General features: G+C 48.3%; 1 protein-coding gene across 1 annotated transcript in view; it reads right to left on the minus strand.

Moving 5' to 3' along the window:
• CPXM2 (carboxypeptidase X, M14 family member 2) overlaps window positions 1-16302 on the minus strand; it is a 122512-nt gene that overhangs the window by 20791 nt on the left and 85419 nt on the right. Inside the window, 2 exon segments of the mRNA XM_032608892.1 lie at window positions 6442-6530; window positions 15662-15812. Of these exon segments, the coding sequence (XP_032464783.1) occupies window positions 6442-6530; window positions 15662-15812 (240 nt within the window).

Genomic DNA, 16302 nt, shown 5'->3' on the forward strand with positions numbered 1-16302 from the left:
CTGCGCGTCCGGAGCCTGTGCTCCGCAACGGGAGAGGCCACAACAGAGAGAGGCCCGTGTACCGCAAAAGAAAATCTATGGAACTGGTAAATCGGTATCGTAGAATCTCTGATGGAGTGGAGTGACATCGCACTTGGTTTGCCTTTTGTAACAGAGCATTCTGCACTGCTGGGTGGAGGGCGACCCCCGGGCCTCGGTTCGCATCTCTAAAGGCATGGAGCTTTTGCTGCGGGTGCTTTGCTGTTACGACACACCTACGAGGTGTTACAGCCGCAGCCCTGGTCAGGCATTCAGGGTCTATTCTCTCACCACTCCTGGGAGGGGGAAACATGCTTTGCTTTATGATAACTCACTTTGTGTTATAATATCTAGGTGAGAGAAAGAGAAAGCTGACTACAAAGGACTCTTGTTCAAAGAGGGAAGAGGCAGAAACCCACCATCACTGGAGAAACCACATGCCAGCAAGGTTAATGTAGCTTCACACCACTCACCATGAGGGATACATACCGAGGGGCTGAAGTGGAGCCACACGGGAGCAGGCCAAGTTTTAACAAGAGACGTGGTGATAATGTCACTAGCAACGTTCACCATCGCGGTCATAGTAAGTTCTATTTCTCTACTGAATCTCATCGTGAGGACCACCAGTGAAGTACATAAGCAAGGAGGCCTGTCCCCATTCTACAGCTATGGAGACTGAGGTTCAGAAAGACATTGAGGGATTTGCCCAGGGTCACCCAGCTGGTACCAGGTGGAGCCAGGGCTTCGGACTCTTGAGCTCTTATCTGTCCATGGAGGTGCAACAGAGCGATCGAAACAAACAATGCCACCCCTTTTGTCTGTTGTACGTGGGATTGTTCCAGTAGATGGCCACAGCACAAGCACCGTCTGATTTGGGCCTCTCATACCAGTCCCTGCTGACCACACACGCTCCACTAGCAGCGTGGACCTCAGCAAATCCTGATCAGCAGGTGACCCGCCGTCCTGCGTTCAGATCGAGGACCAGTTCTGCAGACACAGAGCCCCCCGGCTCATCCTGAGCTAGGTGATCAACACAAGCATTCAGGACAGAGTCCAGCTGTCATTTAATGCCTACCCTCCTTCCCCTTTTGATGAGCTGCCAGAGGAATGTGCCCCCTGTGCTGGGATCATGACCTTGACACTGGAAAAAGACAAACAGCACCTTCCCTTGGATGCACACTTAGCCAGGGATACAGCCTCTCGGGATGGGGTGATTCTTAGCCACAACTCACTGGAGTCACCTCTTTATCCTCTACCCACCACTGCGGTATTTTTATACCAGTCACATTTTCCTTTTTGGTGTTGTGGTATCACAAGTATCTTTTCCACGCACAGGAATGAGAACACGGGCATTTGAAGACTCCCTTTAGGAAGGTTCTTGACAGTTCCCTCCGCACCGTGGCCCTCTGCAGTGCTGGGAAGGATTTCTCCAGGGGCCATGGGCACCCTCAAAAACCCGGCTGGTGAGCCACCTTGCCTATTCCCAGAAAGAGTCAGAGGATTTTTTGGAGTTTGAGTCTTAATGGTAAATGTTTGAGTCCTGATGTCTGAAGTAAGAGAAAGGGACAGAATTTTCTTCACTGTTGAGGAAGCATAGTCATCCTCAACAAGGATGACATCACCCAAAGGAGGTGAAAATTGGTTTTCCAGGGGCTCAGAATCTTCAATATTACATGCATTGTGGCCCTCCAATGTGCAACCCTACCCAACAAAATTTTATTCCTTCGTTTTTAATGTAATGGGTAATTAAGAAAAGTGTCTAGAAAGGGCCAGTAAGGAAGCATGGCTGAGAAACACTGCCCTCGAGAGTAGTGGGTTTTGTAAGATCCTCAGCGTCCTGAAGACTCTTGTCTCCTCATCCCGGAGGTGGGAATAAATCACATCCTGGGATCTACTGCATTTCTGGCTCGGTTGCTTCCCTCCTCTCCTGAAGGAGACAGAAGAAAGAGCCCCCTTTCCTAGTAATTCAGTTTCGAGCAATACATCAGAGGATCAGAGCGGTACATCAGAGGTAAATTACGTGCACGGTGACACTTGCTGGAGCAGGTTTCATCCTCTCACACAAGTCACTGCAAGTGGGGAGCTATCCAAAGGCTGCATGCATCAGAGAAAAATGATGCATCCACTCACTGGAACATTCCGCAGCCTCCAACGACAATTACGAAGGCAGCAATGAGACATGGCTAATGGTCTAATATTAAGTGAGAAAATCTGGGCAAAGTTGTAACCATCCTCTGATCAAAATCGTATGAATTCTGTGAACACAGAAATGCAAACCCTGGATAGAAATGGGGGAAAATGAAAACCACTGATCCTTTAGGGTATTGGGTTCATGGAGGATTAACCTTGAGACTTTTAGTTTGCATTTGATATGGTTACAATATTGTTCATCCAATGAATTAAAATGTTAAAAAAAAAAAAAAGAAAGAAGGGAGAAGAGAAAAAGTCCTCTTCCATCATCTTTACTCATTTGTCTGAGAAACAGACACTGCATCTGATCAAGTGAAAAGGAATTCCAGAGGGAGGGGGAAGGAAGAGAGCCAGGGTAGGAGGCATCCCGTGGTGGGCGGAGCTGGGCTTGTCTGGATCCGCAAGCCTGCTGTCCTGCCCGGGCTTCCTGCCACCATCGTCCACCCCCAGGGTCAGGAGCTCAGCGACCCCACCGCCTGCTGCCTACGACCATCCTCGGCTGCTCGGGAAATCAAAACCACTAGCCGGCTGCCTTCCAGCCCACGTCTCTCCTGGACTCCTCTCTATGCCTCATGCCATACGCTCCTTCTCAGCCAACCAACCAGAATTTCCTGAGCATTGGGCACCTGACAACAGCAGGTCCCCAACCAGAGTCCAATCTTTTTAACCTCTCCCCAAAACCACTTCTTTTTCTCCCGCTGTGGACGGTATCCCAGGCCCTGGGAAGCACACCAGAACCCTATCTCTCTCCAACTTATGGGGGAATCCTAGGACTGGTCAGTCCCTCTCAGAAACCCCTCCCCCCACCCTTCTTCAGACCCGGCAGGTCCCTCTCCTGGGACAGAGCTCACCGGTCTACTGTCCCTACAACTGCCAGAAGGATCTCCCCAAACACAGCTCTGCTCCTGGAAAAGACCTCCCGATTCTCAGACTCAAGACTAAAGAGTCTCCTGGCACTGCCAACTGTCCCAGAAACAGGCCGTCCCCTCCTGCCTCCACAGTCCTGTTCTCCTTGTGCTCACTGCTCGGACCACCCTTCCTTCTGTCTCTTCCTGCCACAGGCCCTGGATGACGGCGGACCTCATCTGCAACCCCATCCCTTCCCAACCACGGCCGGCCATGCCGGCCCTGTCCCCCACATATCTCCCCTGCAACAACCTCAAAAGTACAGTTATCCAGTACACTTTATGGATTTAAGATAAAATGACAGAGTCTCTGCCCTCGTGGTCCCAAATGACGGAGAAAGGTGGCGTACACGTAGACACAGAGATGACTGAGCAATTATGAATGGTGACTCGTGCTGGGGAGGCCTTCAGTGCTCAGAACACTAACTCAATCTGCATCATAATATCAGCATTTGCGCAACGGCCTCCTGCCTCCCCCGCTCCCCCCTCCCCTTCCCGAGCCCCCGGGGCTCCCCCAGCGGGGAGAACGGCGGCTTATAAATCAGGGCTCCAGAAATAATTCTCACACGCGCTGGTCGCTCACACACATTCTCATGATTTCCCCTCCAAGCAACGGCTCTTCTGCTTTCTTTTCCTGCTCCCACGTCTGCTTCTCGTTTCTGTGTTGTTTGTAGATGTCTCTCGCAATACTAGATAAACTAACATTTTTTTTTTTCCCCTGAAGTAGAAAGATTTCTACAGCAATCTAGCAGACTCCATACCGGGAATTGCTAAAAGTGCTGGCTTCTTTCCCATCCCCAGGAGCCAGGAGTCCAAATGGCAAATCACTTCTGGCTTGAACACTCTTCACGATTGAGAGATGCCCCCAACGCCCAACCTCGGACAGTTTCCAGTTGAGTGCTGCGGGGTCCTGAGAGATCGGAGTGGGTCCCCCAGTGTCCCCTGCAGGGACTGCATTGCTTTCTCGGGCTCCTCTTAGCTCTAACATCTACCAAGTGATGGGGACCAGGGTGCCCCAGGGTAATGAAGCACATCCATTAGCTCTCCTCGTATGAGAAGGACCTCCATTCTCCATGCGGGACAACTAGGTAAAGATACCACACTCTCTATGCAGTGAGCCCATTTTAAACGCATTTAGATAGATTGCTTTTGACATTAACTGCACCAGCTGAGTTGATATTTGCCTAATTTCTGGGCAAAAAGATGTCCCGAGATGCCCACTGAGCAAAGCTGTGTTAAGACACGAGTGCTTTATAAAATGGAACGATGAGCGGTCGCATAAACACCCGAAAGCGGAGAGCAGCAGGGATGATTCACAGACCTCAAGTCCAAACACAGACCACAAGGCAATTTCTTTAGCACATCCCACCTCTAAGTCTGTGCCGACAGGTGCCTGGAAGCAGCTGTGTGTATCTCAAATTAAATGGCATGGAGACTAACCGGGTTTGTTGACACCCTGGGATGAAGCAGAGAGCCCTCGTGGCAAAGCCTCATTGCTCCGTCCTCAGGAAAGTCTCGCGCCCTTGTACCGCGTGGCTGGTACCGCTCCCTCAGCACCTATGAGCCCTCGCTTTGAGCCATGTTAGTTTGGCCTCTGGTGAATGCTTGTTCATTAAACATATTTGTGAGTGCATTTCTCTGTTCCTTCTCTTCCAACAGATTCTTACATGTCTAAGGGCTTCTCATTTGCCAACACTTGCCCGCGCTTTCTAGCACAAGGCTTGGGGGGAACACCGCATAGGGTTACAAAGGCAAAGCACTCAGCATACGGCTGCTTTTTTAGCCTGTCCTAAAAAACTCTTGGTCCCTTCTCCCTTCTGCACCCACTAGACAGATGACGTCCATAGCTCAGGATTACTTGGTTTCTGTCATTAAATCTGGGGCCAATCTCATCTGGGACGTCTTTTCCTCCTAACCGTCTATAGCACTGAGAGCCATAAGGTATCAACCAGCTGTTCTGAAACCTGCCTGTATATTAGAATCACAAGGAGAGCTTTAAATAATTTAGATTCCCCAGTCCCTTTTCCTCAGGATTCTGCTTTAATTGGCCAGAGGCAGGTTTCAAGTATAGGTATATTTCCAAATTTCCCCCAGTGATTCTAATACCGAGAATCAGAGAATCAGAATAACAAGGGGAGTGTTACATAGTCCCTCGGCGGCTCAGTTTCGCCATCAGTAAGACAAGGCCAACAACAGTCCTGCACTCCTAGGGTGGTTAGAGAGACTGACCGTGTTAACACAGGTAAATTCCTAACGTAGGGAAATTGATGTAGGTCGTATGTGAGAGCTTCCTGCTATTACTATCACCAGTGTTATTCCGGATTCTTTTCCTTCTTCGACTCTGCACATGACTATTGTCCTTAAATCAGTGATACCACTCAAACACACAGCGATGTATTTTTTTAAATTGAAGTATAGTTGATTTACAATATTGTGTTAGTTTCAGGAGTGCAGCAAAGTGATTCAGTTTTATATAGAGAGAGAGAGAGAGAACATTATTTTCCATTATAGGCTACTATAAAATATTGAATATAATTCCCTGTGCCATCCAGTAAATCCTTGTTGCTTATCTATTTTACATATAGTAGTTTGTATCTGTTAATCCCATACTCCTAATTTATCCCTCCCCCTCTCCCTTTCCACTTTGGCAACCATAAGTTTGTTTTCTGGGTCTGTGAGTCTGTTTCCGCTTTGTATGTAGATTCATTTGTATTATTTTTTAGATTCCACACATAAGTGATGTCATATAATATTTGTCTTTCTCTGACTTACTTCAGTAAGTATAATATTCTCTTGATCCACCCATGTGGCTGAAAATGGCAATATTTCATTCTTTTTTATCGCTAATATTCCATTGTATATACATATACCACATCTTCTTAAGCCAATCGTCTGTTGATGGGCACTTAGGTTTGTTTCCATGTCTTGGCTATGAACATTTGGGTGCACGAATCTTTTCCAACTAGAGTCTTCGTTTTTTTCTGGATACGTACCCAGGAGAGGGATCGCTGGATCATATGGTAGCTCTATTTTTAGTTTTTTAAGGAACCTCCATACTGTTCTCCATAGTGGCTGTCACCAATTTACATTCCCACCAACAGTGTAGGTGGAAGAAGTATAGTATTAAATCTGAAAGCTTCGCTTCGAATTCTGCTTCAACCACTTGCTGGCGAGGGAGGTTTCCTCTGGTCACCTGAACCCCAAGGCATTCTCAGCCTCGAAACTACAAGCATTTCCTGTGGCTTCAACAAACCATAAAAGCACAAAAACAAACACCTACGTGCTTCTGGGCACAGGAGAGATTTCTCTTTGACAAACCTGATCTTACCTGACGCATTTCCTTATAGCTGTGGTGCTTAAAATCCAGGTCATCGGTGGTGGTCATTTCATTCCGTCGGTGATAATAGTTATTTGGATCTAGGGACAGAAATATGGTTTTGAACTCATTCACATTATTCTATTACTTGTGGTGGCCGTGTTAGGTGCCTGATTTGTGTGGGAACACAGCTCAGCCTCTAGCTTCTAACTTTCGCACAGAGGTGAGAGAGCCAACTTTCAAGAAGCATCTTAAGAGTCAGAACTACCCAGTGGGGAGGGCATGGGTCTGGAGCCAGAATGCCTGGGTTCCAATCTCTTCTACTTGTGTGCTGTGTGACCTTGGATAAGTCACTGGAGTTTTTCCTTAGTGTCTTCACCCATAAACAGGGGAACACTGGTACCTCCCTCACTGGTTTATTGTTAGTATTAGTGCCTGGAAAACAGTCACACTAAGTGAAGGAAGGAATAAGTGAATGAATGAATATCACAATTGCATGGAAATTTTCAGAAGTGCGGTGGACTCTATCACTTGCTTGCCCGGCATGCAGTCCACTTTCATCCTTCCTAACAGAAGCCCTGTGTTGTTTGGGAATCCCCATTTCTCCACTTCTAGGAAACTGACCTCATGCCTTAAGCTCCAGGGGTCCTACATGACTGGTCTAAGCCAATCAGAACATAGCACTCCTGGCCACTCTTATTGGTCCAGATTGAAGGGAAGGACTTTAATGGCACAGAGGAGTGAGCGAGAATCTCTCCAGAGTAGAGGACAGAGAGAACCTCAGTAGCTACTGAGTGAACCAACCCTAGATCCCCATCAACCTCCCTTGGGACTTCCAATCACCTGACATGAAGAATTCCCTGACCTGCTAAGCCAGTGGGAGCTGGGGTTCCTGTTGTTGGGGCCGAAGCACCCTAACAGGCATAATCAGGACGCATTAGCAGTGGTGACCCCTGAGGACTGGGGAGGAGATGTCTGCTCTTGACTTAATTCTCTTCCAGATAAATTGACTTTTTTCTTTAATTCCTGTAAGCCGATGTCGTTTATACAACTACAAAAACCAAGAGCACTGAGAAGGAAGGAGGGGCAAGGGAACAGGAAGAGCTGGGAGGGGGATGAGAGGGGAGGGACCGTTCAGCGGGCCCTCTCCTGACCTGACAGAGTCGGAGGCTTACAGAGCCTCAGCCAGGCTTGCCATCTCCAGCTCCAGCTCCGTGCAGCCAGAAATCCCGGTCAGCTCAGACCCCTCCCCAAGGCAGAGAGCACATGGTGCTTTAGACAAGTTAACCTCCTAACTCTGGAACCACATGAACAAAGCTGGAACCATAGCAGCTGTCTGACCCAAGTGGCTCAAGGGATAATTCTGGAGGTGATGGTGGTGGCGGGTGATGGGAGGACGAACACCAGCTCCCAGTGGTATTAGGAGCAGGGAGTCCTAACTCGTGCCACCAAGCAAGGCCGCAGACCAGCAACACTGGCTGCTTGTAAGACGCAGCCTATGCCTACTGAATCCGAATCCACATTGTAAAAAATCCAGAAGTGTGAGAAGCACCGTGTCTAAGTACTGAGCACACCGCCAGCAGGGTTGAGGTCCGCGGTGCACGTCACACACGTGATCTGCGATCACGTGAGCTGGCTGCCTGTCTGCAATCCACAGCCACCTGGCGTGACGGCCACCTGGAACCTACCTGCCGAGGGCCCCTTAAAGACTGCCTTCACCCTTGAGAACTGCGGCCACATGCGGCACGTTGAAAATCACATATAGACCCACGCACCAAAAACGACTCGGTGTTTGATATTCACAGAAGGTTTTCCAGTAACACTATTAGAAACAAATAATCACCATTGAAAAAGAAATAATGCAAACTGGCATTCTGTACCAGAAAGAAAGCAAAAGTAGTTCAGGTTCAGCAAAGGCCCCCAGTTATGTTCTAAGTTCTCTCCTTTGGGGAGTGCAGGCTGACCGTACCCTCCAGCAAGCCTCCTGCCCTTTGATTTCCAAACCTGTATGTTTCAAAGCCAAGGTAAAGCGCATTTTCACATTACTTTACACCGAATTACTTTAAACTGCTGATTCCTTAGAGCTATTCAACACCCCGCCCCCAAGTCCCAGGGGCCTCTTTCACAAGACTCTTCTTGAAAAGCCCCTTTTGTCTTCAAACGCCAAGTTATGCCTTCAAGGTTCTTAAAAAGGACTGAAGAAAAACTCAGAACTCAACGTAGAAAGATCTCCTTGTTTGGCAACATCCTTCCTTCGCTGAGACTAATCAATTTGAGGATGTGCGTACAAGTTCCAGAACTGACTCAACCACAGGTGAACATTTCCACAACCTTCAGTCTTCCACCTTTCGAACAAATACTTCTAAACCTGTCCACTTATTCTGATTGGATAAAGTTTTACTGAGAACCTATCAGGGCCCCAACACTGTAGGTAAGGAGTGAGAACCAAGCCCGCCCCTCCCGCCTCCCTGGGGCCCATAGTCTACAAACCCACCCCGTTAGTCAGCCAAACCCACTGTCCCCTTCTCTCTTCTGTGGACAAAAGAATCCCAGTCTCCTGTGGGGAATCTATTCTAGATGCTTCCAATGGAATAGCCTTGCCCAGCGCTCCCAGGTATGGGCGTGTGATCCAGGTTCAGCCAATGAAAACACACGTCCTCTGGTCGCAGCCACTGGCTCAGAGATGGTCCCAGGATCCAAGCTGGGCTGATAAGATGACTCCTCCCAGAGCTCCTCCCCACGAGGGTCTCCTGCTGGCGTCACTCACATGGTGGATGAGTTTGGGGTGTTAGTGGCCAAGCTTCCTGCCTGCACGGTGGTGGGAGATAAGCCCTGACTGCACCAAGAAGGCCCTGAGATTTCAGACCTATTCCTGCCTGAAGCCAGAGTCAGATCTACCCCGGGAATTTTCATTCCTGTGAGCGAAAATTTTCCTTCTCCCCCGACCCCTCCCAAGGTAATTTGAGTAGGACTTCCGACATTTGAAACAGAAGTCCGGATTTAGTCTGCAAGGCCTTTATCCTTGCAGATGGAGCTCTGGAGAATCAGTCTCCTGCTTCCTTTCATGTGGCTGGTTTCATGTATCAGATGTACTGAAAACCAGCTGATTCCTTCTGGAACACCTTAGTAATGGGAATAGACCAACTGCAGACGAGGCACATGGAGTCTAAAACTGCCCTCCCAACATTACGTCTCTTATTCGGCGACTCAAAGTCCTGTTCCGTCCCAACGGGTCTACTCATTAAGCCTCTTTTGGGTTGAACGATGGCCCCCCTCCAAAAAGATATGTTGCAGTCCTAATCCCCAGGGCCTTAGAACGTGACCTTATTTGGAGAGAGGGTTTTTACAGAGCTAATGAAGTTTACATGAGGTCCTTAGGGTGGGCCCTATTCCATTATGACTGTGTCTATCCAAAGGGGAAATGTGAACACGGAGAGAAGCACGCAGGGGACACCATGTGACAGTGAAGGCAGAGATGGGGGTGATGCATCTAACAAGCTGAGGAATGTCAAAAATTAGACAGCAAACCACCAGCAGCCGGGGGAGAGGCAAGGAACAGACTCTCCCTCATGGCGTCAGAAGGAACCAGCGCTGTTACACCTTGATCTCAAACTTCTACCTCTAGGACTGTGAGACGATAACTTTCTGTTATCCTAAGCCACCTGGATTTTGGTACTTAGTTACGGCAGCCCTGGAAACGAGTCCACACCCTGAACGTTCCCGGCTCCTCACTGATGTGGACTCGCTATTCTCATCCCAAATCCGGCACCAGCTCACTACTCCGTGCAGACCAAACCCCGTTACTGGACATCCAAGGGAACACCACCACTCCTGGACCGTTCTCCTCAGCTGTTCGCTGCTCTGGGGGTTGGGACCTTGCTTTGCGGGTACTCAGCTGGGAGAGGAAAGGCTACCTTTCCTGGAAAGGGGGCTCACTGCAATCTACAGGCGCTAGTCTCATGACACGCTTTATCCCGAACAGGCAAATCCATAGAGACGTTGCAGATTAGAGGTTATCCCGTGGAGGGGGATCCGGAAGTGATTACTCAGTGGGTCCAGGTTGGTTTTGGGTCCATGACAAAGTTCTGAAACTAGAAAGAGCCAGTGATCACACAACCTTGTGAATATACTATCACTGAACTGTATGCTTTAAAAAAGCTTAATTGTATGTTATGTGAATTTGACCTCATTTAAAAAAAATATTGCTGGCCTCCAAGTGCTCTCTGAGGACTAAGGAGGATACCAGAAACGCAGCCACCACAGATCTTTCTTTCCCTGCCACGAGGCCAGCCCCTCACCCAAGGAAATGCCCATCACTGTGGCCTTGTGACCTCCTGAAGCCCCGACACCCCCGGCACAGAGCCCTGAGCACAGATGACCTGGCACCATATGCAAACCGCACCAAACCCCTTCTGCAAAGAGCTGGCTCCCTAATGAGAAGAAGTCGCACTTGTCCAGCGCCATCTGACTGTTCTTATGACAAGGTCACTCCAAAAGGGGCAAGGGGGAGACGTGCACCCCCAGGCAGAGCCCATTATGATCTTAGGTCATTACTGTCAGTGCAAGCATCAAACCCACAGCTCCATGTGGCTCCAAAGAGGGAGCAGCACATCATTCATGCGTATTTCCTTGCCGCCCCGCCTCATATAACCCCACCGCATAGCATCTCCACCACGCTGCTTGCGTGAGTCCAGGAAACGCTCTGATTTCTTGGCTGGCGCACCTTCTCCAGGAAATCCCAGGGCCAATCTGCGGCCTGACCGACAGGAGAAACTGTCAGGAAAGACAATTTTCAAGAGTGTTGCTGTTTGTACAGTTTCCTAAGATAATCAACATCAGGCAGTTGGACAAGAAGAGAAATCACACGTTTATTTAAACTCAGAAGGGCAAGATGCCTTCTGCGACAGGGGGTACAGGCTGCAGCCAGCAAGCCTGGAGCCCCCTGAACTGAGAGGGATTCACTGGGGAAAAGATGCCGCCACGCCTCCCCCACTGGACAGCGAGAGCTCTGGGAGCAGCAACCGTGGCATCTTATCTCAGAATCCTTGGGCCCTGACTCCGAACGGGTGCTCCCGAAGCGTTTGATGATGAATGAATGAGTGAGGAATGAACGGATGGATGGATGGATGGATACTCCAATCAAGTTATTTAGAAAGGGCTAGTTACAAAAAGATAGCACTTTCTAGGGCCCAGGTGACCTCTGAGAAGAGGCCCACTTTATGCTGTGATGCTATTACCTTATCACTATGGCGGAACAGAGAATGGAGGGTAGGGTGGAGCGAGTGGTAAATGAAAAGCACATCCTCAGGACTGAGGATAATTATGGAACATTATGTCGTCTTTGGATCTGTTAGTGTACTGGTTTCCTAGGGCTGCCATAACAAAGTGTCAAAAACTAGGTAGCTTGAAATTTCTTCTCTCACATTTCTGAAGGGCAGAAGTCTGAAATGAAGCTGTCAGCAGGGCCGTGCACTTTCAAGGCTCTCTGAGAAGATCCTTCCTTGTATCTTCCCAGTTCCTGGCGGTTGACAGCAATCCTTGGCTTGTGGCCTCATGATTCCAGTCTCTGGCTCAGTCATCACATGCCTTCTCCCTGTGTGGCTCTGTTTTCTCTTCTTAAGGACACCAGTCATTGGATTTAAGGCCCACCCTAACCCAGTATGATGTCATCGTAACTACTCACATCTGCAGAGTGCCTCTTTCCAAAAAAAGGTTACATTCTGAGGTTCCACGTGGACATGAATTTTGGGGGGAGTGTGGTCTGACTTGGTGAAGGAAAGTGGAAGGTAGTAAAGCAAATAGATTTAAAAGGTCCTTGAAGCTATGCTGATCCAATAGAACCCATCCTTCCCCCAATTTATACAAATCGTTGAGAGGGGGTGGGGCAGGCTGAAACATTATTGCAGTTCAGTGAGATTGGTGGTAGTCTTGCAATTAAAACATTTTCTCAGTGGCTTATGAATGGAGGGTATGTGTATGCAGAGAAAGGAGACACAGCATCTCAACGGGTCCTGGCCTGCCCAAAGGAATGATTCAGGGGCAATGTCCTTTAGCAGCTCCTCCATGCTTGAGGGACACAAGCTCCTTTCCACAGATCTTTGTACAGCTCACCATAAGCTCCTCTGGGTCGAATTCAAGACCCTGAACCCCTTGGCACTGTGCAGAGAGAGGACAGTTGCTCAGACCTGGTGGCCAGGAAGATGAGGTGGGAGGAGTGAAGACTTGCCCCGAAGAGGTCAGAGTCTCACATTCATAATAGAAGCTGCAGACCAGCACCAGGGGCTCAAGCATTGCCACCCCCTGCCCTGCAGAGTTATTTCCCAGGACACTGGGCACAGTCCTGTCACCCTGTGGGGAAATCGTGTGCAGAACAATGGAGCTCTTTTTTGAAAGAGGCAGAGCACATTGCAGTGTTGTTTGCAACAGCAAAATACCTGAAAACCACCAAGGCTGTGATCTGCAGGTCAGCTGGCGTGTGTCTTCACCTGAATTCTTCATTATGAAAAATTTATCTTACGAAGCTCTCCCCAGAGTTTCTGATATGCATAGATCCTTAGTCCAAAATGGACAAGTCCATTCAAATTTGGGGAAGAGGACTTCCTTTCATTTTTTTAAAAAAACGAACAACATTTAAAAGATTTGTTTGAATTAAAAATTTTTTTAAATCATGGTAAAACACACATAACATAAAATTTACCATTTTAACCATTTTCAAGAGTCCTGTCGAGTAGTGTTACATATATCCACACTGTTGCAGAAACAGATCTAAAACATTCTCATCTTACAAAACTGAAACTATAACCATTAAACAACACTCCCCCTTTTCTATTCATTTTGAGCTTTAAAAATCCTATTAATAGACCATGGTATAGGGCAATTCATTTTCTAGTTCAAAAATTTCTGGACACATTATTCATGAAGACTTAAAAAGAATCTTCCCCTTCCTCTGCTCTCACCTGAGAGTCCACAGGAAGACAGGGAGGACAGAACAGAGAAGAAGCAGAAGCAAAGGTAAATGAATTTTTCATAAACAAGAGTTCCAGGAAGAACAGACTCTGGGCGTTTGCATGTAGAGCACGAAGTCACCTTGGGTTTGAGTGGCTGAGCTGCTTGGGTCACCCCTGCCTTTGGCCTCGTTAACTTGCACAAAGGAATTGTGTCGACAACAAGGCAACTGAGCAAGGTTCAATTACCCACGTGGACATGGGACCCCTGTGCCACCCCAGGCTCTCAGATGTGACCACCACCAGGCGGCATGCACAAAGGCCACCTCCCCTCTGGGCAGACTGCTAAGTAACTTCTAGAAGAAAAATGGCCCTAAATATTCAGGGTTGGAAAATAGAACCATTCCAAGTCCATACTTGAAACCCATCCAGATTTCACACTGTAATTCTGTCTTTGTGTTTAAATTGCCCCCAGGACCTATCTTCAAACATACACATACCAAGAATAACTTAACAGGAAAATATTTATTTCATGAGACTCTCACAGGCTGCCCTTTGCCCTTTGCCCAGATGAATTCCCGCCCTCAGAGAGAAACCGTGACCCTGCTTTTTAAAGCACGCAGACCAAGGCTGTGCTGGGTGACCTGGCACAAAGAAGGCCTCACAGACCCCCGCCTACATCTGTGCCTGCAGACGCAGTGAACTCAGGAACGCCCAGCAGGCCCTGGGCGGCAGCAGGCGACTGTCATCCCAGGCTGAGCCAGCCACAAAAGGAGGCCCAGATCCCAAATTGGGAAGATCATCCTTGGAAACACATACTTCCTTTCCACCAGCAATCCCAGCCACCGTAACCTAATTTGAGCAATAATCCCATAACTTACACTATAATTTTGGACGCGCACAATGACACAGAAACAAAGATACTCACTGTGGGATTCAAAACACTGGACACAACTGAACTTCTAACTATAAGAGGCAGTTTGAAAACATGAGATATTGTCCACAGACTAGGATAAAAGCATCCACAAGACAGATGGTCTCTAATAGTTTAAATGACATGAAAAAAGTCTGCCATCTAGTAAGCACAAATATATAACAAAGAATCCGTCTGGTGTGAGGGTAAGTAGGTAGGTAGGTAGACCCATCTTTCTCACCAATACAGAGCGTATGTTCTACAAATTCATACTTGGCAAAGCAAGATCATGGATATTACGGGATTGAGGGAAAAGCAATAAACGACATGAAATAGGCTTCAAAAACTCAGTAACTGTAAGTTCACGGTGTGGGGGGTGGGATGGCTATAGAAATAGCGTGATGGATATAGCGGCACCTGAGACATCAGAGCTGGTGGTGCCCTTCCCCCTGGCAGGGGGAATCCAGAGGTAGCAAGGCCTGACTCTCACTAGACAAGAAAGCTGAGGCTTTCCTGGAGGAGAAAGTATAGGAGAGAGAACCCGAAGCTGTGCTCCTCGTTCCCTATGGCCTGACTGTGGGTGGACAGGAAAGTGGAAATTCCTAGAGGCCCTAGTGAAGGGCCTTAGGAATGTTCTGGACGCCAGCTTCCTTCCCTGGAGATGTCTGGACAGGATGAAGAGGCTGCCACATAAGGCTCCGTATGCACACGAACTCATAAGTTCTGAAAGGCCGACAGAGCACCAAAGCCAAACAAGATCGGCCTGTCCAGAGCAGACACCAGCAAGGGTCCATGTGTGAACTCAAGCCCCCATCTTCCTGCCACTCTGCGGTCGCACCCAGATACCACGATGTGAAGACAGGGCAAGGGGAACACAGCCTAAAGGAGCAAGCATTTTCCCAAAGACACAGGCATCCAAGCGAAGTTACTTTTACGGAGAGACTATGGACATGGTCAAGTTTAAAATTAACTCCTACCACCTCTTCTACCCAGTGTAGCCGGAGCAGTCAAGGCCAATTAAACGTGTTGCCAAAAAAAATGTTATCTAATTTTTTCTCTTTGCCTGCTTCTGAGTAGTAGCTTTGAGTGAATTTTCAACCTTGCAACATATATCATCTTAAAATCCCAGTAGGCAAAAACCGCAGCTGACATGTTACTTTAATACACCAAACGTTCATGGTGTTTCTGAGTGGGGTTATGGGAGATTTGTATTCATTTTCTTTCTGTTTACCTATGTTTTCTAAATATTCTGCAATAGATGTGGTATTCTTATACATGGGAGAAAGATTGTGTGGCTTATTTTTATTCACCTTGCTGGCTAAGCACCCCTGCTCCATCATCACTCCCGACCTGCAGGAAGCACGGGCAGACTCACCTGGCAGCGGGCAGCCGAGGATCTCCATCCTCATGCAGATGCTCCCATTATCGAACCAGGACTGTGGGTTTATGCGGATGTAGCGCGCCACCATGGGGACGGGCAGCTCGTTGAGGACAGGAATCTCCTTTTCACTGTTTCCTTCAAATATCTATTTATGCACAAGGGGAAAAAAAGAGAATCTTTTAGAGCTTGATTATCGGGGCATGAAAGAGTCAGTAATTCACTCATTCCACAAGATCTCGAGCAACACCTAACGTGAGCTGGGCATTGAGGGGGAAGGAGAAATGGATCAGGCCTGGATCCTGCCCTCAGGAAGCCCCAGTCTAGTGGGGGGGTCAGGGAGGAGGAGGGGTGTTACATTTAGATGTCATAGGTGAAATCTATTAGTGCCATGGCAAAGAGACATCCACAAAGCTCTGGGATGTCAGAAGAAGGAAAGGACCAGGCAAAGCTTCGGGGATGAGGTGCCATTTGAATTGGCCTTGAAGGAAAACTCTTTAGATGTGTAGGGATGGGAGGGATTGTAAAGAAAAGGAAGCAATGGCTGGAGAAGCCCAGAGATGGGATTCAGGAGAAGAGCAACCATCTCCCTGTTACTGGAACACAGAGGAGTGTGTGCAGGGTTGTGGAGGGGGGGG

This window comes from Phocoena sinus, chromosome 16 (assembly GCF_008692025.1).
Source record: "Phocoena sinus isolate mPhoSin1 chromosome 16, mPhoSin1.pri, whole genome shotgun sequence".
Classification (NCBI taxonomy): domain Eukaryota; kingdom Metazoa; phylum Chordata; class Mammalia; order Artiodactyla; family Phocoenidae; genus Phocoena; species Phocoena sinus.